This window comes from Eimeria tenella, genomic scaffold (assembly GCF_000499545.2).
Source record: "Eimeria tenella Houghton genomic scaffold, Eth_scaff54, whole genome shotgun sequence".
Classification (NCBI taxonomy): domain Eukaryota; phylum Apicomplexa; class Conoidasida; order Eucoccidiorida; family Eimeriidae; genus Eimeria; species Eimeria tenella.
In genome coordinates this window covers 159475-184894 of record NW_013543408.1, presented here as the reverse complement: position 1 = coordinate 184894, position 25420 = coordinate 159475, and the positions used below count along the sequence as shown (strand labels likewise).

At 53.2% G+C, this 25420-nt stretch overlaps 7 protein-coding genes across 7 annotated transcripts; 4 read left to right on the top strand and 3 right to left on the bottom strand.

The window, feature by feature from the left end:
* Positions 1 to 254: 254 nt before the first annotated feature.
* Positions 255 to 1187, bottom strand: ETH_00014465 (uncharacterized protein; the record flags this gene model as incomplete). Its single annotated transcript, XM_013377525.1, has 1 exon — positions 255 to 1187. One exon carries the CDS (start codon positions 1185 to 1187, stop codon positions 255 to 257), a length of 933 nt encoding a protein of 310 aa, XP_013232979.1.
* A 1108-nt stretch (positions 1188 to 2295) lies between these two features.
* On the top strand, positions 2296 to 3852 carry ETH_00014460 (uncharacterized protein; the record flags this gene model as incomplete). The annotated part of the gene is made up of 5 exons (XM_013377524.1): positions 2296 to 2431; positions 2683 to 2698; positions 2905 to 2998; positions 3113 to 3451; positions 3607 to 3852. The coding sequence occupies 5 exons, from the start codon at positions 2296 to 2298 to the stop codon at positions 3850 to 3852; spliced, it is 831 nt and encodes a 276-aa protein (XP_013232978.1).
* A 1705-nt stretch (positions 3853 to 5557) lies between these two features.
* On the top strand, positions 5558 to 10581 carry ETH_00014455 (uncharacterized protein; the record flags this gene model as incomplete). The annotated part of the gene is made up of 5 exons (XM_013377523.1): positions 5558 to 6059; positions 6210 to 8030; positions 8267 to 8449; positions 8587 to 8882; positions 9595 to 10581. The coding sequence occupies 5 exons, from the start codon at positions 5558 to 5560 to the stop codon at positions 10579 to 10581; spliced, it is 3789 nt and encodes a 1262-aa protein (XP_013232977.1).
* A 115-nt stretch (positions 10582 to 10696) lies between these two features.
* ETH_00014450 (uncharacterized protein) lies at positions 10697 to 11052 on the top strand (the record flags this gene model as incomplete). The annotated part of the gene is made up of 2 exons (XM_013377522.1): positions 10697 to 10726; positions 10870 to 11052. The coding sequence occupies 2 exons, from the start codon at positions 10697 to 10699 to the stop codon at positions 11050 to 11052; spliced, it is 213 nt and encodes a 70-aa protein (XP_013232976.1).
* A 775-nt stretch (positions 11053 to 11827) lies between these two features.
* On the bottom strand, positions 11828 to 13628 carry ETH_00014445 (uncharacterized protein; the record flags this gene model as incomplete). The annotated part of the gene is made up of 9 exons (XM_013377521.1): positions 11828 to 11943; positions 11998 to 12117; positions 12260 to 12299; positions 12457 to 12609; positions 12674 to 12711; positions 12769 to 12911; positions 13084 to 13168; positions 13228 to 13371; positions 13430 to 13628. The coding sequence occupies 9 exons, from the start codon at positions 13626 to 13628 to the stop codon at positions 11828 to 11830; spliced, it is 1038 nt and encodes a 345-aa protein (XP_013232975.1).
* A 1680-nt stretch (positions 13629 to 15308) lies between these two features.
* On the bottom strand, positions 15309 to 17903 carry ETH_00014440 (uncharacterized protein; the record flags this gene model as incomplete). Its single annotated transcript, XM_013377520.1, has 1 exon — positions 15309 to 17903. One exon carries the CDS (start codon positions 17901 to 17903, stop codon positions 15309 to 15311), a length of 2595 nt encoding a protein of 864 aa, XP_013232974.1.
* A 3912-nt stretch (positions 17904 to 21815) lies between these two features.
* ETH_00014435 (sulfate adenylyltransferas-adenylylsulfate kinase, putative) lies at positions 21816 to 24951 on the top strand (the record flags this gene model as incomplete). Its single annotated transcript, XM_013377519.1, has 7 exons — positions 21816 to 21982; positions 22128 to 22293; positions 22527 to 23263; positions 23551 to 23891; positions 24131 to 24273; positions 24362 to 24554; positions 24695 to 24951. 7 exons carry the CDS (start codon positions 21816 to 21818, stop codon positions 24949 to 24951), a joined length of 2004 nt encoding a protein of 667 aa, XP_013232973.1.
* Positions 24952 to 25420: the final 469 nt, after the last annotated feature.

The following is a 25420-nucleotide window of genomic DNA, read 5'->3' as shown; positions in this document are numbered from 1 at the left end:
ACATACACCTGAGGGTGACGAGTAGTGGAAAAAAAAAACTTCCAACACGTCACACCCACTCAAAGTTTTATTTCAATTGCAAGCGGTGTTGTGGGAGCTGTTTACTGCTGCCTTCTATCCAGCAGCAGCAGAAGCCGCTGGTGTCTGGGGAGACCCATACTTATGTAAGTATGTTCAAAACAAAAACAAATGACGGATACGAAACTACTGCAGGTCACCTCCCTGTAACGCACCTGAGGTGCATGAGTCGTATTTTACTTTGATGTTGCGGGTTCTTTCTTCAAGTCTACAGATAGAAAAACAGTAGCTGCTGCCCCAAGCACAACAAGCAACCAAACTACTGCCACCACCGCCTTTGTGCTGAACTTCTTTTCTGGTCTGCTTACCCATGCGTGGGCCTTCGCTGCTTTTTTTCTTTTGGGAAACCATATTGTCGCTGGGTCTATGTATTTATCGTCGAGGCCAAAGGCTGTGAGTTCGCTTCTGAGCAGCTGCTCTTCCCTTGCGGCTACAGCAGCTGCTGCTGCAGCCGCACACTCCCCTTCAGTGCTGTCTGCTGCTGCACTACTATTTTTCCTTTGATGTTTTTCATTTTGTTCTTCCTCACTCAGCCGCCTATTGAAAAGAGCCTTGATATCACGCAGGTACGGAGCGTCGTCGCCTTTCTCGTTTCTTTGCTGGCTCCGAGTCCTCCAGAATAGCTCTCTCTCTCTCTGCATTTCTTCCCATTCATGTCTTTTCCTGGAAACTGCTTTGCTTAACTCAGTGTTGTAAGGATATGCAGCAGAGGCTGTCGGCGATCCACGCCGCCACTGCCAGGGATGGGACGATGGCTCTACTGAAGAACCCATGCTGTCGCAGCTCTGCGGCGTCACCTGCCGCTGCTGCTGCTGTCGTTGCAGCTGCTGTAGAGCTCTCTCATATGTTTTCCTGAGTTCTATGAACTTGCGTGAAGCATCTGTAGCTGCTGCTGCTCCAGGGGCAGCCGCATCAGGGTGCAGCTGCTTTGCAAGTTCGATGTAACGACTCCTCAACTCGTCTGCTGACGCGGTAGGGGAGAGCCCCAGGACCTTGAAGGGACAACTATGTGCGGACCTTCCACTAGTGCGCAGTGCACTATGAAGGCGAACAGAACTTGGGGAAGGGCGGAAAGAAGAAGAAATAGAAAAGGGAAACATACGCCGCATCGCAGCCTGAACCTAACAAGGCCCCAATTAGGGTGGCAGTGCACTCCGCCAGTAGCTTGGATCAACTCTCAACAAAAGCACAAGGGTGCGATTAGGTCAATAGAGTAATTTCAGCAAGAGAACGCACCTTAACGCCTTTCAAAACTGTCAGTGAAGCGGCCGTGGCATTCCCCTTAGCGTTATCCATGTAAACAAGTTCAGTCGAATATACTTTTACAAACTGCCTCCTTGGCAACTTTAATTCAGGCCGATTCGATAGCGCTTATAGTGAACTCGCTGTTCACTTCAGTGACGGGTGGTGACGCCACATGTTCACAGCAGATGTATATTTGGAAAATGTGCTCGAATATACAGACTCTGATGATCTTGCAAGATGCTTACAAACGAATATGTATATAAATGAGTAAAAAATGCCGAGCTGTCCTACTCGGCGGAGTTCAACCCTTCAAGTTACTGTATGGGATAGAGCAGAAGGTTGCTCGCCCGTACAGCTAAGTGTTTGGCTAATTGCCATTTCGGCTGCGAAAAGTAGCTTTCCTGTAAGCAGACCTCGATGCTGTATTAAAGTTAATGCTACTGGGATAGATCTTGCAGCTACACCGAACAAACGCAGAGCTGGGGCTGGCTGCCCCGACAACGCATGCAAATCGAGCCGTCTGATCTGCGAAGTCGTTTGTGAGAATGTATTTTTTTCTCCTTGTTCATTAAGTATAGGAGAATCAATATCGCAGCTGCGGTTGGCAACGGAGGACACGAGCACGATGCGCGCGGTTCGCACAGACCCTAAATCTGCACGGCTGCCTCTTTTTCACGTTTTCTTCGGCTTGAAGTCAGAGAGCTCTGACGTTCTGCAGTCGAGGGTCGCAGTGACTGCCTCATTACCAGTCTCCTCGTACCTGAAGCAGCAATACCGGTGCCTTCTTTCTCTAACCAGCAGCAACGATAGGGGAAACTCTACGAAGCACAGAGCACTTTGTAGAGCTCGTTCCCACTGATTTCACCCAACCGGCTAGGGCGCCTGAGTTTAGAACTCACTTTCGTGCCCTCGCCAAATCGAAAGAATTGAGATATACTGCATTTTGTAAATTGAATCAAACCGAACGCCACGATGCAATTCGTCAAATCCTCCGTCTACCAGGCGGAGATCACAGAAGGGGGTGTGCGCGAGCGCGAAGTGGACACGCGCTCGAGGGAAGAGGTTGAGCTCCAGGAGAGGCTCAGAAAGCTCCCCGAATTTAGCCGCGGTCAGCTGAACGACTCGCTAGCTGGCGCCGTGCAGCGGAGTGCCGGCTAGCTGGCTACTTAGTTCATTAATTATCTAGCTAGCTGGACGCTACTTTGGCTCTGTCCTAGAAGATCTCATTCCGAAAGTCCTTTGCAACCTCAGTACTCATTCTTGATTCATGTCGCAGCCTAGGCTTCGGGTTCTTGTGTACCCTTTGCGATTTTGTTTGATGTCTGTTTGCGTTCTTCGGCGGCCTGTGTTATTTTGCAGATCCCAACTTTAAAAGGTGCGTCTTTCCTTGCTTTGACACACTGGCGCAGAAGATGATTTGTTGCTGGGGGAAAAAATAAAGCCACTGCATGTCCACCAACAACTCTTGTTTAGCCTTGTGTTCCTCATCATATAGAAAGGAAAGGCAGATGCTAGATCCCACCGCATGGACTTCGTAAATCATCATTAACAGTAGCACGGCGTTGTTGTGTGACTGCACAGCTACGCTGAACAAGTCTTGGAAGGACTGCCGCCGACGACACCGGAGCCTCCACCGCCTACAGAAGGAAAGCCGAACCCAAACCTTCCCCACTCTGTGCGTTTACTTTCCCTTTCTCCTCTTTTTTATAACGAATGCAGCACTGAGGGATTTTGTGCATTAGTAGGACTTGAATTCATTTCGCTAGTGGTGCGCGTGGTCACACCACAGGTAACAGAGGAAGAGTTCGAGTTTTATGAGGCTCTACGCGCGCAAGACCGCCGCAAGAAACTGGCAAGGCAGAAGGAGGAAGATGAGATGCGAGATGAGTTTCACAGGGCGAGAGAAGCCTCTCTCAGGCTTTCTGTAAGCTCTGTCGCTTCGTCTAATCGGGACCGCCGCAGCGCGGAGTCTGATACGAGCCAAACCTCCCTGGGGAAACCTTCCCCGTTTTCAGTTTTGGCAGCTCAAAAATACAGGTCAAAAATAAGTTCTCCGTTCGGAGAGGGATGCATTTTCGACGTGACAACGATAGCATTCAAAGAAAAACAGAAGAAGCGCGCTCTCGACGTGAGACGTTGCATGCACTTTTAATCCAGTGAATCTTTAGTGAATTCACTTCGCTGTCATCGTTGTGTGTGGGTGCTTTGCGGCCCGGTTGCGACCATACAAATGGAGCGCGTTGAACGTAGAATGCATGCGTCGACTGCGTACTTCCTTTTCAGGCCCGCCCGTCGTTAAACTTGATTATAAAAAAGCCTAAAACCAACGCAGCAGAGAGCACTGTCTCGAACAAGGCTGAGGATTCAGCAACTGAGGATGCGAAGAAAGATGAAGATAACGCAGCTGACGTAGGCGGGTCGAAAAGTGAAGACAAACAGGATTGGGCAAAGGCAGCTGCCGATACAGAAAAGGGGGATGTTTTCGCGTCACTTTGCGAGGCGTACGGCGATAGCGATGATTCTGGTTGAGATTCATGGCGCTTTGTTGGCTGATCTCAAACCTATGGTCTTGCACTTAACTGACAAGTGATGAATTTAGCCCCTTTATTTTTGCTCAAGCCCACTGGTTTCTACTGGATTAAGCGCTGACAATTCGCTTTTCAGTTAAATGAGAAAGTTCTGGGAATAGGGAGAACTAGAGGCACACTGAGCTGAAGAGGCTCTGCTCCCTCGTTTGCTCTAGTGAAGCTGACCAGCAGTTTTTGAAGCGAAAGCTGAATTAAACAGAAGGCTGTTCATCCGCCGCAGCCTCTATCCATTTGTCGCTGTGGCGGGAATGTTCCTACGGCACGTAGTGGCAAGCGTTTAAACCTCACAGCAGCTTTTGTATTAAAGATGCCCCGTCTGTTGGATACCGTGCTTCGCAGTTAGTTGTGTGTGGCTTTAGCACTGTTGTAGTCGAAATCTGGATGCAGTAGTTGTTAGGAATTTGTTCGTAGCGAACTTGGGCCACCAGCCGCAGTGGCAGTTACTCTGTGATAAAAAGGGCTCTAGTTTGCAACCAAGTCTTATAAGGATGTATTTGGCAGCCCAGTGTTCTAAGTGGCGCCACCTCGCTTACTTGGCCTTCCGGACACCGAAGACAGCATAGCGCAGCCCTCGATTGTTATTCCATGCATTCTTTTTCTGCTTCGCTATCACTTTTGATTGTTATTCCATGCGTTCTTTTTCTGCTTTCCTATCACTTGGGAGAGAAACGTGAAAGCTTTGTTGCTGCAAATTCCGTCGCATTGTTGCGCAAAGCAACACCCGATGATAGTGACACAGCGTTTTCGCGAGCCCACATAGCTACTGGAGACTTAATAGTGACCTGGAGAAGTCAGCAGTTGCAATCAGTGGAAAACTGGGGACACGCATCTAGTCAACATGCTTGAATGTTTTCAGCCCCACAAAGGGAATTGCTTTTGTTATGTCTTTCGAGTTGGTCCACCAATGAGGGCCAGTTCGTGCAACTGCCAGACCAACCGTGCAAGTTGAACGTTATGGCACGCTATCGGCCATGAACCCTTGCATACCCTCCTCGTAAGCGTAAAACCAAATGTTTTGTAGGAGCTCAATAGCTCAATATGTGGAAAGCTGAATGCACAAGCGCGGGCTAGTGCTTGGCTAAAAACCCGCTTCTGCTTGACGGGCTTGACGACGGGCGGAACGGTACCGGTGGCTGTCTGGGCGATGTCTCGGAGTGCTGGTTGAGGCTGCCTGGGGCTTAATTTTACAAAGATATTGTCCTGCTAAAATAAGCATAGTAAATTAAGGATAAAAAGGGCGAAAGCTTCCACAGATTCCTCCACGCACCTCCACTGGCGAGTCATTTCTGTCTCCTAAGGAACAGTCAGAACCTGCTACTAGCGGGAAGTCAACGCCACTTGTGGCAAATCACCGACCAAAAAGGCAATGAGACGAAACCCGACTTATTTCAAAAGATTTGAGGTGATCCTTCAGTTATTTGATCGATGACACATTTAACGCCATGAGGTCGCCGCCTACTGGAGAGCCCGCGTGGCATGGTCGAAACTATCTGTTAATCTGTGCCCTTGAGGCTTCTTCGTCTTAATTGATTTGTTCCTATCTAATAAGAGCTGTTTTATTAATCGTGTCGCAATTTAGTGCCCTCTCAAGCCCGAAGGCACTAAAGGATTGCTGCTGGTCACGGAGGACAGGGCGGAAGAGGGCAATGATGGACTTTGAAGTAAGCCCCTTCGACCTAGAGCCGGGCGGGTCTACCAATACTTCAAGCGAGCTATTACCTAATGCAGATAAGGCCTCGCTGAAGCCTCAACCCTGCTGGGGTTTCTCGACCGGCTCCCACCAGTCGGCGGTGATCGTCCCCTCATTCTGCCGCTCCACGCTGAGGCTGGAATCAGTTGAGGATTACTTGCTAGTTTACTGCGTTGGTTCCTGGTGTGTCGTTCGCGGCCCAGCAGCTTGCATGTTAGAGTCAAGCAAGGCCGTTAATTTGCTGCCTAAACTTGCTCAGCGCGCTCCCCTTCCTGAGTCCAAACCCACCCAAAGAGAATTAACCGAATGGCTCCGGCCATCTTCGGTATTTTCCACACCCTTAGATCGCCCGTTGGGTGGTCAGCCATCTTCGCCGTACACCGAGAGGGTATTCTCCCGACATTCCAACAAGGTTAACCTCCTAGTATACTCCCATGCGCTGAAACTCTGCCTTTCTTGTGAGTCGACTCTACCATAACGTCTATTTAGTCTGTTTATCTGGACGATTTGGTTTAACACAGGGGAAAAATTTGAGTTGGCGCAAGTTGAGCGAGCCAGTCTGAGTGCGGCTTGCATGTAAGGATCTTTGCATGTACTGTGTGCCTCAGCGGAGCAGCTGAACTCTACAAGAGGGTCCGGCATTATGCCTCTCTGCCGCCTTTGGTCGCCGCACACTCTGAGAGAGGTGGCATTGGTGCAGGTGCCATCATGGCACGAGGTTGCTGCTGCGCACTTCAGCCACAATGGAAGCCTCCTGTTCCTGCTGCTAGCAGACCCTCAACACTCTCTTGCAGTTTATTTTCACGTTAATTTGGCCCTTCAAGGCCAGCTAGGCGAATATGTTAGCACGCATTCTCCCTCAGGGTTGCCACTGCTGCATGTGACACATGTGACTCCCTGCACCCGCTCTTTGTTGAATGGCCTCACGCTCGAGCCTACGCCGAAAACAGCCCGACAGAGTCATTTCAAACGCGGGCGCAGTCAGTGGTGCTGGACAAAAAGTGGATCGTTATGGTCTACGAATAAGGGGAGCGAAATTCTGGCTGAGAATGCAACGAAGTGTGGCAGCAATGAAGGCCTCCACATCCGTCTTGCAACGTTTGGCTTGGGTCACCTACGTGTCTGGAACATCAACAGCGAACGCTTCTCTCAGCCGCCATCGTACAAGAGTTTGTGCATTTCCCGACTGGGTGGTGACGGAGTACAGAACGGACAGCCTGAAGCGACGGCTTGTGCGTTTTTGGCCTCTGGAGACATCATTACGGCCCTTGCTGACCGCCGCATTGTTGTGTTTCGAGGGTTGGCGCCACTGCGCTCTGTTTCTCTGCCATCTTTCTGCAGCAGAGTGGTATTCCTGCAGCTTGTGCAGAGGAGCTTGCTGCTGCTGGTGGCTCAGGAGGGCCTCGTTCAGTTGCTACCTCTCACTTCCTTGACTTCCACTGGAAGTGGTTTTCAAGCCCTATCTGGGAGCAGTGCGGGAGCGCAACCTGAGCTGCCTAAGTCTGTGGAAAAGCTTACCACACGAACAAGAACTCCGCCTGCATCCTGCCTCCCGCAGACCGCCACAGTCAACCAGCCAGCCCGCTGCCGCTCGCAGTCTGATTCGCACTCGATGACTTCCAGGACAATTTCGCGGTGCCGATCGCCTGCGCCGAAGTCCACCGCCACAACTCCCCCTTTTGCAACAGGATCAGTGCATGCTCCGAGGCGAACGCCTCGCAGCACATACGGCGACTCTGTCGGCCGCTGGTACTCAGGCAGTCGGCGTCGGTTGCGCCCTTTGAGTGCAGCCGGCAGCAGAGGGAAAACTCAGCGTCCAGAGAAATCTTCTCTCCACCGCTCTCCCTCGGCAGTCAGTCGAACGAGCACTCGTAGCAGCGTCGGCAGAAATACCCGGAAAGCAGAGATGCAGCAGCAGCAGCAGCGGCAGCGCCTGCAGGGGCGTCACAAATACCCTTCCCACGGCTATGCCGCAATATTATCATTGCGTGAATTGCACCCGAAGCGATGCTTGAATATCCAGCAAGTGGCCTTGAGACATATTAAGAGTGGACGAACAGACGCAGCGTCTGCGTGGCTGCCACTGCACAGTTCACAAGTTGCTGCGGTGTACTGGAGCGAGCCTCTTCTGTTGCTTTGCACGAGGACGCAAGTCTTGGTAATGGACGCCCTGCAGCTTTCAGCGGAAACCTCTCTTGTCTTACAGGAAAGGCCCCTGGGAAGCCTCGACGTCTCAGCAGTTCTGCCTCTTCCGAGCTCGCCAGCTGTTGCTCTTGGTTACTCTCAGCAGACCGCTGGCTGCGCCCACCCACCAGCAGCACCTTCTCGGCAGCTGCAAGAGGGCTGTCCTTGCCTTATTGTCATGGGGGGCCGATGTTGTGTGGGAGGAGAGCTCCGCCTGTGGGACCTTCGTTCGCCTAACATGTCGAGTAAGAGACTTTGTGGCCACTAATAGAGTCGCCACCTGCTTGCAGTACAATGAGTGTGGTAATTCACAGAAACATGTGTGGAAGTGCGTGTATATATCGATACATTTGCTGCATATATACTGCACAGCTAAATAAATGCTGAAGCCTTGTGCAACATTGAAATCCTGTGTTTAACCGTCGAGCTATGCGCTTGGGATTCAGGGGAGGAGTCATAGTAATTTCTTTCTCTGTTGCAGCTCTTCCGCTTTACTTTAAGTCCGCTGTGACAGCTGTAGCTGCGACCGTCATAGAGGAGGGATGCCATGGCCTTGTGGCAGTGGGCACGGAGGATGGTGAGATGGTCTTGCTCACGCTCGAACAAAACAACGCAGGGGTCCTCGAGCTGCCTTCAGTCGCACTTGACCGCCAAGTCACGCCTCGTGAGCAGCGTTTTGCACATAAATAAAGACTGTTTTGAACACGTTCACGGGATTTTGTTGCTTTACTGAGATCTAGTTCACTCCTGGGAGATGCGTTGATGGAGACGCACTGATAAGAGCTTCTTGTCGCCTCTCAGGTCCCATTTCTGCTTTGGGGCTTGACAGAGGAGGACGAGTCTTGGCAGTTGCGAGTACGGCAGGCCAAGTCACCTGCTTTCGCCTCACCCCTATTTTCCGCAGAGCTGAAGGGGAACTGACGGACTCAACATTCGCCGGGAGCTTGCTGGGAAGTCGAGTCGGTTGTGTTGATTCACTCCTGCAAGACGCTAGAAGGAATCCTTTCCTTGTTGAATTGGAGCTGCTCACGACGCTGCATGTTCCTTTTTCCACAGCGCCACGACTTATCGAGTTTACGCATTCCCCACAACATCCGGTATAGTAGAACACTAGCACTTTGTTGCATGCTCACTCATGACACCTGTCGTGCTGCTTTCTGAAAATTCACTATCCTACCTGCCAGTGACGAGCAGGTGAGGAGCCTTTCCGTAAAGCACTGCACACTTGGTCGGCACGCATGTGTTACAGGGCCACGTTTTGGTCGCCGGTCCAAATTCTCAGCTTAGCGTCTTCTCCGTACCAGACGGCCGTCTCCTCGTCAATTCTTTGACGTCCGTAAGTTTGCTATGACTTCGCAGCAACCACTGAAGATATGTGCACAGGTGCTTTCTTCGCCCACACTTCACGCCACTGAAGGAATGACAAAAAACACTGCTTGTTTCCCTTCCAGGATACGAAAGTGTTGGACTCATTTCTCCCACTATCCCTGCCGGTTCCCACCATCGTTGGACCCGAAGCAGCCTCCCATTCTTCTGGAGACTTGCTCAATAGGCTGCTTAGTGGGACGCTTGCCAGAGGAAATGTAGGCAGGCTGAATGTTCACAGTTTCCGGATAACGCATTGCCGCGATTGTTCCACGTAGTCTCATGTACAGCTCTAGCCGCGATAAATATAACGCTTGATGGTTTGTACAAGATACTGTGGATCAGTAAAGTGTGACTGCTGTCGCTATGGCAACCATGCTGGTGCATACAACATTTTTTGGTAGTACCCAATGGTACTTTAATCTGTTTGCGCTGTGCCCGCAGAGAAGCCAAAAAGTGTTGCCTGCTCCAATGCTACTGACAGCCTGCATGGGCTTCAGCAGACTGTGCTTAGTATACGAACGTGAACGGCACATTCTGCTAGGAATGGAAGTGCCCAGCTTTTCGGCAGAACAGCAATCAGAGCCACAGCAAGTGTGCAACCAAATTCAAAAGACTACGAGCCGTCACTCTGCAAACATTAGATCTGGGGCAGCCGACTGCGTGTCGCAACAAAAGTCTCATCAAGCTCCGCGGTTTCATAGAGGCGCCGGGCTTGCCAGACTGTATCGCGACCGCGAAGGCTTCGCAGGGTCGGAATCGACTGACGCCACTTCTTCCGGAAGCTTTTCGAAAATGAGACAGTCTCTGGCTGGCCGGCTCAGTGACATGTTGTCCGATCCAGAAATCACGAAAACCTCGTCGGCAGCAATCATTCAATTTTCCACTGGAAAGCTTCCTCATGCCTCCGCACCAAGTGGTCTGCTGTGTTACACGTTCGTAGATCCATGTAACGCAGCCTCTACTTCGCAAAACATAGGCAAGCGTAGCCTGTCAGTTCGTGTAATCTCCCTTGCGACGGACGGATATGTCTTAATGTGGAGCTACAAATTTTCTTACTGCTCACCAGAATTAGTAGGTCATAGGCCATCTGGAAACGTAGAACTCGCGAAGCCTGTGCAGACGAAGAGCCTTCATGTAGTGGGAAACGACCAGCCGATCCAGTCTTGTTGCTTCGACAAGAAGGGAAACGCCTGCAATTCAAACGCTACATGCTTCACAGATTATGCTCAAAACGACAATGGCACTATTCCGGCCCTGCAAAAGTACCCTACTGACCCCATCAACTGCATTGTAGCGCCTTCATCTGGCTCCTTTTGTGGAAATGGCACATACGAAGACCATACAGGAGACATTCAAGCATTGGGCAGGGCAGCATGTAACACGACGGGCCCTGCAGGATCCCGTGACTTCAGCCAGGAGCGTGCGTGAGTCACTTAATATGGCCCCACAAAGCTGTCGAAAAGCACTGCCAATACAGGCGCCCCGCGCTTCAGGTGAATTAGCTTTTTTCCAATTTTGAGACCTGCTGTGTTTTGTGAACAGAATGCGGCCAAGTAGCCTTCCTCCCTCCCAAGTACGACACAGCTGTACTGGTGGCATTTTCCAGTGGGCTACTATGATCACGTGGGCCTTGTATGACGGTAATGTGGGGCGCAACTCCTTTTTAATCCAAAGCAGAAGGCAGCACTAATGTTTATATCTTGGTGCGCGTTTCAGCACGATGACTACAACTCATCGCACGTAATCAACAAAGCAACAGGACAAGCGAAACTCCAGGAGAAGCCTGCTATATTCTCTATGAAAAACACTTCGCATAGATTCCTCTACCGCGCCGCAGAACATCAAAATTCCTTCGAAGTCGAAGTTGTGCTACCAGGTAACACTGTTATAAAAGAATGAAGGTGGCTTTTGATCGAGGAATAACTAGCTTGGCGCCATGTACTGAGTATCTTTCATTGGAAGCCAGGAGATTTGCATCCCAAAATATCGACTTCAATTTTCTTAGAAGACACAGTGGCCAGCAATGCCAAACTGACTACACCGGGGGCTTCGTTAAATGGAAGCTGCTACAGTCTTACACATTTTATCTGGATGTCATCATTGGTTGGCTGATCCAGGAGGAATCGTAGAAAATGTTCGTCGGGAGTTCGCCACGAATACATTGCTTTTTTCCGGTCGCCTAATTAGTGACCCAACGTGGAGGATCCAACTGCCCGGTAAAACTAGTCTAGCGTGGTATTCTGCCAGACAACCCGAAGCAACACGCAGAGTGCTAAACTGCACCAACAATATTATATGTGCGAAGAAGCCACAGTCCCTGTTTTTTTCTCAGGTGACTCTACTACCTGTCGGCTACGACTGCGCGTTCCGTTAAAATTCCGCATTTCGTCGAATGCTGTGACCATCGACCAAAACTTGACCAACGGACACATCTATGTGTCTATTCAAAAATGAGCTGTGCAAAATAACTACCTGGCTCATTTTTTAATGGGTTTCAAACAACCGTGTTTCCAATTACTAGTCTGATTGCAACAATCAGAGTGCTCTTTTCCGCGTGCTGCAAAAAATTTCTGCATACGTTTTTGTATCGCACTTTTCACGCGGACCCATGTCAGCTGGATTCAAAAAGAATTGTTTCGGCGTTATTGCAAACTTTTCCAGTTATATTCAATAACTACGCGCTTTCCGCGCCTCGGGATGCACAACATAGCGCCAATCTGCGCTCGTTCAGAGCCATTTCGCCGGCAGTCATGTCGCTGTGCCACATCTCCGTCTTGGAGTTCAGTAGCCCTGAAGAAGAAATTAAACACCTGCCAACAGGGCTGATGTGTACTTCGGTCTTACCGTTGATGCGTGCCGCGTGAATGCCTCCTTGATATAATTCTTGGAGCGAGCAAAGGTGAGCCGCGGGCTCGCCACACATGTTAGAGTTCACAGCGAAATCATATCCGCAAGAATCACAGCCTGTGAGTTACAAAACTATTGACTGTGAATTTTTAATAGCTTTTGTATTGTCATACCGAGAGATACAAATTCAGAGTCGGGTACGCCTGGAAGAGCAACGTTCTTGTAACCGTTTTGACATTTCCCGCGCGAATTTACATACCAGTCAAGGCAGGGAGAGTCATAGCAGCGACCTCATTGTCCTAGAGACGTTTATGAGTACGTGGTGAAGATACTGGGAACGACAAACTTTCACTTACAGGAAGCCCTCGAGTGTATACGCGGAAGTCATCAATGTAGCCCTTTAAGTAATATGATAGAGCGCACAAAAAGCTTTCAGCCTTGGGATGCTTAAGTTACCTCAAACCCAGGGTTCTCAATGGAGGCTCCAACGACAATATCTTCGGTATTTGGGAGGACTTTTCCCCGGAGGAACTGTAATTCAAGCGTTGGACACATGCTGCCATTCGTGATCGCACTGGCTTCACTCACCACTTCGCTGTCCTTCATGCCCTGAAAAAAATTGACCGACGAATTGTACAGAACACTAGATTGCGAAATGTATCGAGACTCTTACATTCAGAAACAACTTCAGCCTGTTCTCACTGGCGGAAACTGCAAGAAAAAAGGTTGGAGACCATTAGAATTTGGCTTGTTGAGACAAGCCTGTACCTGCAACGTGAGTCCAGCGTCTCATCGGAAGGCTTCCCGTTGAGGCCATTCCCTCGGAGCCACTGTCTTCAGTTGTTACACGAACGGAAAGGCGGCGACTATCTGGGTAGAGTAGGAGGGAGGGCGTCTGCGACATCTCGCTCCTATATTCAAATAATACAGTGTCCCTCAAGATTGCGCAGTGAAGTTCAACCTACCCCTTTGAAACAATGTTGCGGAAGAGGCCATTCGAATCGCTCAGCAAGTACATCCAGAACGAGCTGAAGGCGGAGTATGAACTTGTTTATTTGCAAATGAAATCGTGCTTTGGCTCACATGGTGAAGTCTTGGGACTCCAGTGATGGGCTCGACTTGATTTTGCTGCTTGCGCCCTTTACAAATGCAGCGCTGGCGCCGCGTCCTAAAAGACAACGTTGACAATATCTTGTTAAATGCAAAATGGAACAGTGGTCTACACACCATTGTGCGGTGGGCCCGCCCGTGGAGTCCTGTGCATATGGTTTCCGTTCCCGCTTTGGTCTGCGGAATACAGGTGGTCGAATGTCAGCCAGGCTCCAAGACCTTCTGGAACGGAATTCCCAGTCATGACTTGCTCCGTCCCGGCTATAAAACACTGACATCAGCGAAACTGAATTGGCGGTGTGACCAGCGAAAGCCTTACCGAAACAAAGGGAGTTAGGCACTGAGAAGCAGCTTTGGGTGTACTTTCCGGCAAAGTTCAAGGTAGTCTTGACTCCATTGACTGTATCCTCAAGAGAGGTTGCCTCCTTGGGGACTGCAGATTCTTCTGCAGTAACTCCGGTGGCATAGACGCATCCGCCTAGAAAAACGGGGGCAAGGAACTTCATCGTAACGAGCATGTACTCTGCAGATGAAGCAAATTGGAGTCAAAATAATGTCAGCCTTCGCGTGCCGAACTTTGCAAAATGAAACCCGAAGGAACCGGCGTGAATTGCATATTGGGCTTCTGGGGTGTATCGACGCCTCCGCGTTCGCCGATTATGAAGACCTGCTCGCTCGATCTTCGTCCCATTTTTTTCCTAGATAAAAAAATTCGTCACGAATCATAATTTGCATGAAATTTCGAGTTGCTAAAAGCTGCAACACTTTAATCGGGCAACAGACACTCATCTGTAACCCCTGCATCTGCAACAACAATGTAGGCAAATAAACAGTATTCGACCCTCTCCTCAATGGAAAACAGGTGTTAACATAAAGAAGACTCTTCGAGTTAAGCTGAAGATGGTGCTGTTCCTTGAATATAGGGCAGTTTCGTATTCTTGTAACCCTGCTCATTGTGACAAGACCCGTGCGCAGCTCAATAATGCACATAGATGATCAATAATCCATCGCGCAACAAGGTACTCAATCCCGCTACTACATACTTAACGGCAGCTCTTGAGTTTGTACATATGTCTCGACCATCGCTTGTGGTCCTTTTTGGGATCGCTTCAACGCGAAAGCCCCTAGTCGCTAGTGGTTGCTGATCGGCGCTCTGCGTCCCACTACACAGTATGTTGCTATCTGTTCCCTGTGATATGCAGCCACTTTCAGCAAACACAATATTATTAATCACCACGAAGTAGATTCCCCATGGAATGCGCTCGATCGCGCCATGCGAAACAATGAGCTGACCCAACCGGTCACGTTTGAAAGGAGTCACAGCGCATCGTAAGATTGTGCCACAGCTATCATGGCCTATGTCATCCTGCAAACCCCCCCCAGAGTGATTTAATTAGAGTGGGAGCCTCTCTCGCACTCGGTTCTACCAATATTTCAAATCTTTCTTTGTTGCGCTCGCCCTGTTGAACAGCTCCTCCGCTCCACCAAATGCTAGGAACGTCAACTATGGTCAGTCTAGCACTGCAATATGAAATTAGAGTACAACAAAGGAAAAAGAAAACTTTTTGTCACATCGGTCCAAAAATTTAGCACACCAGCCACCTGAACCTTCGGAGACCCGAGAACGCCTCGGAAGAACAGCGTTTCGCCGAGCTGGTCCTTTTAACCATCTGTAGAGGTACCAGTTGTCACCAACCACGCAAGAAGCCAGTCAACTTCCACAATGTAGCAGACGGGCGTGTGTCTGCAAGCCGCGCTGCGGAGAGTTCACTGAAGCTGATATGCTCCCCCAACTACCGCCCAGGGCATCCGAGCATCGGCTTGGCAGTTGTGCACATCGCCAGGTGGCGAGGCGCTGTCGCACATGTTCCACTGAAGGACAGGGAAACCCTTTCCCATGTTGCAGCGGCCCCAGCACTGCAGCGCAGGCGCAATGTGCCATCCCACGAGGAGGTGGCGGGGGGCACGCGGAGCGGAGACCCCCGTTTGCTTCAAGAGAGAAGTACCACCGGGTGAAACATGAATAAAACCCGCCCCTGCGGCTGCGGAGCCGCGGACGCTGCTGGCTGCGCCCCCCCGAAGACAAGTATTGGAGCTGTCCAGTTAAAACTGGGAGGTGGTCGCAGCAGGGCCCCCGAAGCCTCTCCAGCTCAAACCAATTGAAAGGCAGCCCGCCGATTACCTGGTGAAGGCCCGCACTACGCGGGGACGTCGAGGGCGCCTCCCGCAGCAGCGGGCGGCTGCTGCTGCCGCGGGTGCTGCGGAGCAGCAGCAGCCGCGGGGGGGCCCCCTTGTTCGGCTTCGGACTTGAGGCTGGCGAGTTTGGGCTGCCCGGCGGGGCTCCCGGCGTCGCTCGCGAGTGGCGGCGCGTCCCCCTTGTTGAGGTAGCGCGAGAGCAGCACGAGCTGCTGAATGTGCATTGCAAGGATCGACTGTATGAGCGCCAGCTGCTGCTGCGCGGCCAGCTGGCTGGGAAGCTTCAACTCCTCCAGACACGGAGCCACGATCATCAGCGAGGGCTGCAGCTCCGCAGTGGAGGTCGCGTTGCCCACGAGGTTGGTGTGCATCAGCAGCGTCTGGTCCATGAGCCGTTTCGCCGTGGTGGCTGCTGCGAGTTCGACTGCGGAGCTCGGCGCCGCTGCTGCTGCTGCTGCTGCAGCTGCGGAGCTCGCCGCGGCCTTCGCCGTCAGGTACTGCGCCAGCACGTTGTTCCGCAGGTCCTCCAAAATAAACAAAATGGCTTCCTTGTACAGGCAAACCACCGTTCGGTCGTCTCGGCTGGAGTTCTGGCCCGCGCAGGGCGTTGATGCTTTCCCTTTGCGGCTTTCCCCGCTCGCCTGGTTCGCCACCGCTGCTGCTGCGGAGGCCAGCACTGCAGCAACGCACTCCGAGTGGTCCGCCTTCAGCTGGTGCTTCGCGCTGCTGCTGCTGCTGCCGGGCGAGCCGTGGAGCCCCGCGGCGATCAGGTGCGCCGGGTTTCCGGTGGCTGTCACTGCAGCAGCAGCAGTGGTGGCCTGCTGCCGGAAGTGCACGGCTCTTTTGTAGGCTTCGACGCAACTTTCGAAAAACTTGTCGTAAAAGTAACGCCGGTATCCCTTCCAGTAAACTGCCCACCGCTTCTTCGTGTTGTCCCGAGACACCCCGCGCACAATTGGATACAGCCGCTGGCTGCTCGCCTCCTCCTTTCCCGCCGCTTCGCACACGCTGTAGTACCCGAGGGGCCCTCGAAATGCAGAAGGCCCTAGGGCCTCTTCGTTTACGAAGGGATCGCCGCCAGCTACCCGCTCGATCAGCTGCAGCTCCGCGAGGTAGGAAGGCGAAGACGGGTTCGACGGCGACTCCGCCGCTGCTGCTCCCCCCGACTCCGGGCACGTTTGCTGCTTCGGCTTCCGCTCCGCGAGGGTTCCTGCTGCTGCTGCAGCAGCTGCAGCAGCAGCAGAAGCTGCGGCGCCGCCTTCCGCAGGATCGCCTTCGCCGTCGCGGCCTCCGCCCGCCAGCGACGCCGCGAGGAGCCGCAGCTCGCTGCTGCCGCTGCTGCTGCTCACGCTGGCAAAGCTGCTGCGGCGCTGGTCCAACAAATGCATTTCTATTATGCGCCGTTTGTAGGCGCGGGTTTCCTCGCTCCCGTCGTCCTCAGCTCCCGGGCTGCAGTTGCTGGTCCGGCGGCTGTTGATGTTGCTGTTGCACGCAGTGCTGTTCGCGCTCGTCAGCAGCCGCTTCCCGTTCTCCTGCTTCTCCCCCAAACCGCTCAGCTGCTGGTGGTGCTGCAGCAGCGCAACGAGCTCCGCAGACAAAGCGGGCAGCCGCCCGGCCAGTTCCCCCGTGCCTCTCGCGGCGGCCGCCTGATCCGCGCTGTTCAAGTCGAAATCGACGCAGCCGCTCAACTGACATTCTTGAATAAGTCGGGAAAACAAAGAAGTGCTCACTGTGTCCTCTCCCTGCAGCTCCGTCTTGCTCGCTGCAGCTTCGAATTCACCTGCGCCGCCGCCCGACGGGTGGCTGGCCTCTTTGCTGCTGGCAGCAGCAGCGCCGCTGAACATGCCTCCGTTCGCTGCTGTGAACTCGGGGCGTTCTGTCGCGGCGAACTCCGCCAGCAAACTTTGAAGTTCCGAAAAATCCTGGCCGCCCCCACAGCGGCGCTGCTGCTGCTGCTGCTCCCCCGCGCCTCTTGAAGCCGCCTCGGCTGCGGCCGCCGCCGCCTCCGGCCTGCCCCCCGCGGGCTGCGCGCCGCCGCGGGCTGCGAAAGAGAGCGCCTGCGCAGAACTGGGCCTGCTGCTTGGGCCCAGGGAAAGTGTTGAAGAGGCGGGTTTCGAGGCTTCGCTGCGGCTGCTGCTGCTGGAGGAAGTGGTCTGCAGCCCGTCCCGCAGACCCGAGAGATCCACTGCTGAAGAAAGCATTGCTGCAGTGTCTGCGGACGAAAACGAGGGCTGCTGCTGCTGCCGGCCTTCGCCCTGCTGCTGCTGCGAGGCGCGCCGCGCCCTGCGCCGCTCGTACGCCGCCGCGAAGTCCTCGGGGGAAATTGTGTTGCTGCTGCTGTATCCGTCCTCCTCCAGAGGCTGGTGGGCCGGCCGGCTCCACTCGAGGGCTTCCTTATTTGCTGCAGCTTCCTCGGCTTCCCGCCCCGCGGAGGACGGAACGCTCTGCGCAGTCCTCGTGCGGGCGCTCATGACTCTCCTGCTGAGTTCAAGTATTGCGAGGTCTCGAGCCAGTCGCTCCTCCCTCATTTCCGCAGCTGCTGCAGCTGGCTCGCGTCGCTTGGACTTGCAAAGCGGCGGTCTTCCAGCAGCGACCATGTTGCTGCGTCGCGGAAACTTGAACTGCGCCGCCTCCGAGGAGGAAGCTGCACGGGTGCGCGGGGGGCTGCGCAGCAGCGACAAACACCCGAATCCCTGCAAAGCCTACTTTGGAAACAATCCACTAACTACGCTGAAAAGAATCCACTGATACAAACAAATAACTGCTGGACTGGGCGAAGCGGTGGCGACGCGACTGCTCCTCCCGGTCAGGTGAACGCCGTCCTTGGGAGTGAGCGTCTACCACTAGCCAGAGTCCTCCCGCATTCGAGGGATTGCACCCTCTAGATCCCTTGAAAATTTTCCGCTACACATCCACAAATGCTCTTGTCGACTTCCTTCCCCCTTGCGCTGGCTCGCCCGAACGACCGCCGCGGTGCTGCACAGGCCGCGTCTCTCGAAGAAAATGCGGCGCCAGCAGCTCTTAATTGCAGAAAACGGAATTTAAGATTATTGGAAGGCCCCCAAGCTTACCCGATGGCGCTGGACACCGCAACGAGTGACCTGGACCTGACCGCTTGGCGCAGTCGTGTGCTGAGGCCAGGAAGGCAAGCGCTGCTGCCCGCGAGCTGGCTCTGCACTATAAAACTAGAAAGCTCAAGACAATGTTCCCTTAGCATATGGAGAAGGATTCGCGGAACTGGGCATGCGAAGATGTGGCCGGTCGCCGATCACCACCAGCTGACCCACCGTGAGCGAGTGCTAGGCAGGTGCAGCCAGCTGAAGCAATTTTGGGCAGCACGGCAAATGGATCCTTCGGGCTTCCTTGTTGGCTTTCTAAATAAGAGCAAATCAATAGTTAAGCAAACCGGCGTCTCCAGCTGGGAAACGAGCTACGCACACCTCCGCAGCAGCCCATCGGCATGGCGAGGTGGCTGAGGAATCCTTCTGCAGGAGGAACGACCGCTCTTGCAGATCGCCTTCCGCCGCACCTTCTGGCACAGGCTTATTGTGTCTCTGTCCCACTCTGAAAACAGTTGTTCGATTAAGCGGAATAAAACAGAGAGAAAAAACGAGTGAACCACAGCCGCCTGACGGTGTGCGATGCGACGCAGGCGCAGAGCTGCTGCGGCGGGTGAACGAAGGCTGCCTTCACAACGAGCGTCCACACGTTCCCTCAACAAGATTTCCGGGATCTTTGCATGACAATCATTCAGTAGTAAGTTTAAATCAATATAGAAGAAAGTTTAAGACGAACTGCCCGTGAATACATCGACGCCGCGGTGCCGTTGACCAAGTTAGCGAGCTCACCCGGGAGGGAGTGCAGGAGGTTTGGGTAGCCAAGTCTGTTTGCGGCCCTAGACACCGGCCTCACGAGCTTTAAAAGCAATTAGACAGTTATTTAAGAGTTATTTATGACTCAGTTACTGCTGTCTTTCGTACACTCACACATAAACCTGAGAACGAGTCCCCTGGCTCCTTTCCTCCGCTTGTTCTGAAATGCCCAGCTGTGCACAGCCGTGCAAGTTTCCAGCGGACGTTCCTGGAAATCTGTCCTTTTTCCTGCTGCATTTTCTTTTATGTTCAACACCGTGTCACTGAGGACTTCATGACCTTCATTTTATGGAACAAATCTGCAAAAGAAGTCGAGAATCCCGTGACATGTTGAATGTATTTCGCGCGGGTCGGCCGATGCAGTGGCTTGCCGCTTACCGGGAGGAGAGCAGCCACCTCAGTATCCGACTGTTTATTTGCAAAGGTTGGCTGCTTTCCAAAGGAAGCAGACGATTGGGACAGGTTTTTGCGGCTGTCCTATGCACTACGCCCGCACAACTAGTGGTAGAGGCCGAACTTCACTGATTTTTGCAATGGGGTGGCCAGGTTGACAGCCTTGTCTGGCTATAAATCTGCAGAAGTTTGGCTTTGCTGGCCATAAGAACCCTCCATGGACCTCGAAGGTCTTGTATCATTGGCCGGCGCAAGCATAAACAAATTCACAATCACTTGATCGCGGCATTGCGAAACGAGCGGCCGGAAGACCGTCTTCGGTGACAGGCTCGGAAAGTGCATTTATTAGATTCCCGAGTAGCTAGAAGAAAAGAATTACTTGTGATGGGCTAGCTGTCGCAAACAGCAATATGGTTCAAGTGCACAACTTTTCACAATTCTTCAGTTGGCAAGAAAAAGCTGCGTAAAATGAGGAGCTTCAGGGTGTAGACAGGACTTACGAAGTGTAAGAGGGGGCACTATTAGCAAATTAGAGAAAGAATGAATCCCAGGGAATGTTTGTGGCTGGAGCGGATGAGACATTACACTGAGGAAGTAACCAACAGCGCTTCGTTCGCATTTACTTCTTTCCATTTTCCGCTCTTGACCTAGAGATCGGGGCCAAAGAAATACAAAGAAACATTTGACTGTTTTTGATGCAGTCAAAAGCGTCTTTGCCTTCTGTTTGTATCTTTATGAAAAGGCGCCTCTCAGTTATTTTCCTCTTCTTGCCGCATGCAAGCCACATACATATTTCTCTCGTTTTGCCAGTACTTCTATCTGTATGCTACACAAACGTCCTTACAGACTCTCAACAGTTTTAAAAGGCCTAGAAGCCTACGGAAAGCTTGGATTTAGTTTTCAGAAAATAACTAGATCAACTAATTCAGTGCTCGCTGAGGAGCCCAGTCAGAAACAACAAATTACTGCGTTTCTCTTTGTTTTCCTAGCACATCGATTGAATTAATGCTAGATTAGAACACTTTTATTGTTAATTTTTGTCCCCGTTGTACAACAGTTCCTAGAAATGCATTTGGGGCTGAAAAACTCCAGCATACCCTCTCGACATAATACTTCAAGTTCCAGCAGTTTCATCAGCTAGTGACCGAGGGCGCAATCTCCAGAGTTCATCTTTGGAGCGGCTCCTGCAGGCACATGCTTATACGGTTTCTTTGCAGAGAGCTTGAAAATCAGAAGCAGCAGAGTGTTTGTTCAGGTTTATCCATAAGCAGCAGAGTGCGAGTTCAGGTTTACCAAGCCAATGCACGCTCCCTCCTTCCCCCTAAATGGAAACTCTCCCATTACGCTTTTTTGCCATCATGCACACATCTATTGTTTAAGTAAAGGGAATCCAACAACAGCTTTCAATGCTACTGGTGGTAAGAACGGCACTTGTCAGCCTGTAGTCCAGCGACAGCGGCGCCGAGAGGGTAAATGCAAGGAAACCTGCTCATATTTGTGCCTAATAAAAGAATTAATAGTATTTTTTGCATAAGAGTGGACTGCTGCCTCTTCTTAACGCGCACAGCCGTTGCCGACTGTTCCAATTGGCCGGCTGCAGCCATGATCGAGATTTGCACGCGAAGGCTTCATCTCAGGCAGGCCATACTGAAGCCAGTTTTTCAGTGATAAATGATTCTTTTCTTCTAAAGTTAAGAGCTGATTCTCATTAGTTTGGAAGGCTGCAGGTGTTCTCGGGATTTCGTCGTGGGCTGCTGCCCACAACTGAAGACGGGAGACTGCGTCCCATGGCAGCTTGCGATTAGATGTATTAATGCGGATTTCAGATGGAATGGAGTTGCAATTAGTCATTTTATTTAGTTAGTTGCAGACTTATGATCTATCAAGTCACTTCCGGCTTGATTTCATCTTTGCAAATTCTGAACGAGCATCGGCGTGCAGCGAGACGGGCTGCTGCCCGTCTCTGGCAGCGGGAGCAGTGCCGACACACTCGCATCCCAGGTTTCTTCGTGGGCCAAATTGAGCCATGTCTTCCTTAAAGCAAATGAAATACAAAGATAGAGAAAAATCCCGTTTGTATGTTCTGTAGGGGCATTATTTCATTGGAATATTCCCGCGTCAGTCCCCACAGAGAGTGCTCACCCTGGCGTTGTCGCTCCTTCCCTGCGACTCCTGTGCTTCACTTGGAACATTACTCTGTCTGTGTTGAATAAACTAATACTTTTGGACTTTTTGAACTGCAAAATGGAGTCTTCTGCAGACAATGCCGCGCGGAGTGGTCCAGTTTCCGTTTCGGTTGCGCTGCCATCGGACTGGACTGTGAACGAAAGGCAAATGTGTGATCTTGAAATGATCATAAGCGGCGCCTTTGCTCCGCTTGAGGGATTTATGGGCATTTCTGACTATCAAAGGTGGGCGAGGAAGCACAAATAAAGCGTGTCGGGGGCCAGTAGTGCGCTTTCATGCAAGACTTGGAGCGTTCAAGAAAGTTGAACTGTGGAGCTTTTGGCGCGGAAACCTGGGAAAGCTCTTTGTTTTCTGTGTGTTTGCGCGAAGCGTGTTGAATTCGATGACTTTGTGCAACGGCGAAGTGTTTCCGCTTCCCGTGGTGCTGGCGATTCCGAAGTCTTGCTGCGGCGACAACGCGGCGACGAACGTGTACTGGATGAGTTCTGCCTCCTCCGTGAGCACGAACCAAGGCCGCATGCTTCTGCGGGACTCGGTGAGTCAAGTTTGCTGCGGAATCTTTTGCTTTTGCTGCAGCAGCGCGCACGCCTTCGGAGGCGCAGCTCGGCTGCTGCTGCGTTCTTGCGAGCTGCTGCCGCGTTCTTGCGAGGTGCTGCTGCGTTCCTGCGAGCTGCTGCTGCGTTCTTGCGAGGTGCTGCTGCGTTCTTGCAAGCTGCTGCTGCGTTCCCGCGAGGTGCTGCTGCGTTCCCGCGAGGCGCTGCTGCTCAGGTGGGAACAGTGATTGCGGAGCTGGGCGTGGAGAGCGTTTACCTGCCGGACCTGGAGGAGGAAATGGAGAAGGTGTTGGGCACGACGGACGCGAACCACCCGTACGTGAAGTACCTGCGGGAGAACCACTCGGAGTGCTACTACGTGGGCGGGAAGATCCGCGCGGTGAACGCCATTGCGCACTTCAACTTCGAGAACTACCGCATGTCTCCGGCGCTGTGCAAGGAGAAGATCCGCGAGCGGGGCTTCGAGGTGGTGGTGGGTTTCCAGACGCGCAACCCGCTGCACCGCAGCCACTACGAGCTGGTGAAGCGCGCGCTGCAGCACGCTGCTGCTGCTGCCAAGAAGCGGCCCATGCTGCTGCTCACTCCCGTCGTGGGCCCCACGCAGCCCGGCGACGTTCCTTACTACTTGCGCGCCCGCTGCTACGAGCACGTCATCCGCCACTTCGAACAAGACCCTTCTTGCCAGTTTCCGCACCTCTGCCCCACCTCCGCCAGCACTCCTGCGCGCAGCCCGCGCGGGCACCAGCAGCAGCAGCAGCAGCAGCAGCAGCAGGAGCAGCAGGGGCCCAGCAGCAGCAGCAGCAACGCCATGCTGGTGCTGATTCCCCTCGCAATGCGCATGGCCGGGCCCCGCGAGTGCGTCTTGCATGCGCGCATCCGCAAGAACTACGGCTGCACCCACTTCATCGTTGGCCGCGACCACGCGGGGCCTTCTGCGCGCCGCCAGGACGGGTAATCATCAAGTCCTGCTGCTGCATGCGCTGCATGCAGCGCCTCCCACAGCAGCAGCAGCAGCAGCTGCTGCTGCTGCTGCTGCTGCAGCTTTCGTGGAAAGTCGGAATGTCTTGTGCGTGCGAGTGCCGTCTGGACACGCAGACTTGCTGCTCGCCCGCAGCAGCTTCTGCGCTGCTGCCGGCCCGCACGCCTGCATGCACGCTGCATGCGCGCGCATGCACGCCTGCATGTGCGCATGCATGCGTGTGCTGCTGCATGCATGCGGTGTGCTGCGGCTTTCGCAGCACTCCGTTCTACGGGCCCTACGACGCGCACAAGCTGCTGGGCTCCGTGGCCGCGCAGCTGGGGATAAATCCGATCTTTGGCGAAGAAATGGTTTACGTGGGGGAGCAGCACGGGGGGTACGTTCCTGCGGGGCGGCTGGCGGAGATGCAGCAGCAGCAGCAGCAGCAGGAGCTGCAGGTGCACTCCATTTCGGGCACGGAGTTCCGCAGACGCCTCACCGCTCGCCTCCCCATCCCCGAGTGGTTCTCCTTTCCCAAAGTCATTGAAGAGCTGCAGCAGTTTTACAAACAAAACCACGAGCGCGGCCTTTGCGTCTACTTCACGGGCCTGCCTTGCTCCGGTGCGGCCCCTTTGCATGCAGCTTTCCGCTTTCTCAACAAGCTGCAGCGCAGCAGCAAGCTGCTGCTCCGCCGCTACCGCGCTGCTGCGCTGCTGCTGCGGCGCAGCGGCGCAGCAGCGCAGGAGCTGCTGCGCTGCTGCTGCGGGCGGCTGAGCCCTGCGCAGGGTTTCTTGAATTCGATTTGCATGCGCGTTCAACCGAGTCCCGCAGCTTCCGGCTGGCTCTGCGCGTTTTTGCAGGAAAAAGCACTCTTGCAAATGCTTTGGAGGCTGCGATCCTCGAAAACCGCAGCGAAAGGCGCAACGTGACTTTGCTCGACGCCGACGTGGTCCGGCAGCACTTGTCGAAGGGGCTCGGATTCAGCCGGGAAGACCGCAGGAAAGTTGAATTTAAATGCAAATTAATAAATGTATTGCTCTTTTGCTGCTCCGGTTCGTTCATTGTGCCGTTTTCCCGCGCTTTCCCTCGAGTTTCCCGCGCTCGGCTCGGGCGCGCCCACTCGCGCTCGGGTGTACGTACACCTGCGCTGCAGCACGAACGTGCGGCGCATTGGATACATCGCCAGTGAAATTACGAAGCACGGCGGCATTTGCATAGTGGCGAACATTGCGCCTTACACTTGCGACCGCGAGTTCAACAGAAAGCTGATCGAAAAGGAAGGCGGTGGGTCGAAAGCCGCAGCGTCCGCAGCCTGGAAACTTGCATGCGGCCGCAGCTTGCTGCCTGCTGCTGCGCTGCAGCGCCGTTCCGGGCTGCTGCTGCTGCAGCGACGCGGCTGTGCGCCAGTGCGTGTTTGCTGCCAGGCGTGTACGTCGAGGTCTACGTCTGCACGCCCCTCTCCGTCTGCGAAGAACGCGACATAAAGCACTTGTACAAAAAAGCCCGACAGGGAATCATTAAGCAGTTCACTGGCGTTTCGGACCCTTACGAGGCGCCGCAGAAGCCCGAGTTGACGATCGACTCCAGCTCCGACATCAAGGACAAAGTTGCACAAGTCCACCAGTACCTCAGGGACCAGGGGTACGTCTTGGAGGCACCCCCCCTCAGCAAGTGCTGCTAACCGCACCAGCAGCAGCAGCAGCAGCAGCAGCAGCTCTGGCGCTTGACGGGCAGCAGGATCGTTCGAGAAAGCGCCGCGTTGCTCGCTCTGCAAGACCTGCGGTGTACGTGCACTGCAGCAGCCCACGCGGCCCCCCATGACTCCTCCCCACTACGAGCCTGTCTTTTCTTTCTTATCCACAAAAAGCAAGTGCAAGTGCATTTTGGTAAAATGCAATTCGGGCTTTCTGAACGGCGCCACGCCGTTCGCGCCGTCTGGAGTGTACAGACACCTGCGGTGTACGGACACCTGGACTGTACAGACACACCGAACTGCTCCTGAAGACGGTTTTAAGATTTGTTTTCATTCCGCCACTAAATTGCAAAAGTCCTTTTCTTTTTGGACTGCTTTGCAGTTCAAAAGCAGAAACAAGAAGATAAAACGGCTTAAATGTTTATTTTTCAGTTTCATTTTCGCAAAAAGACACCTT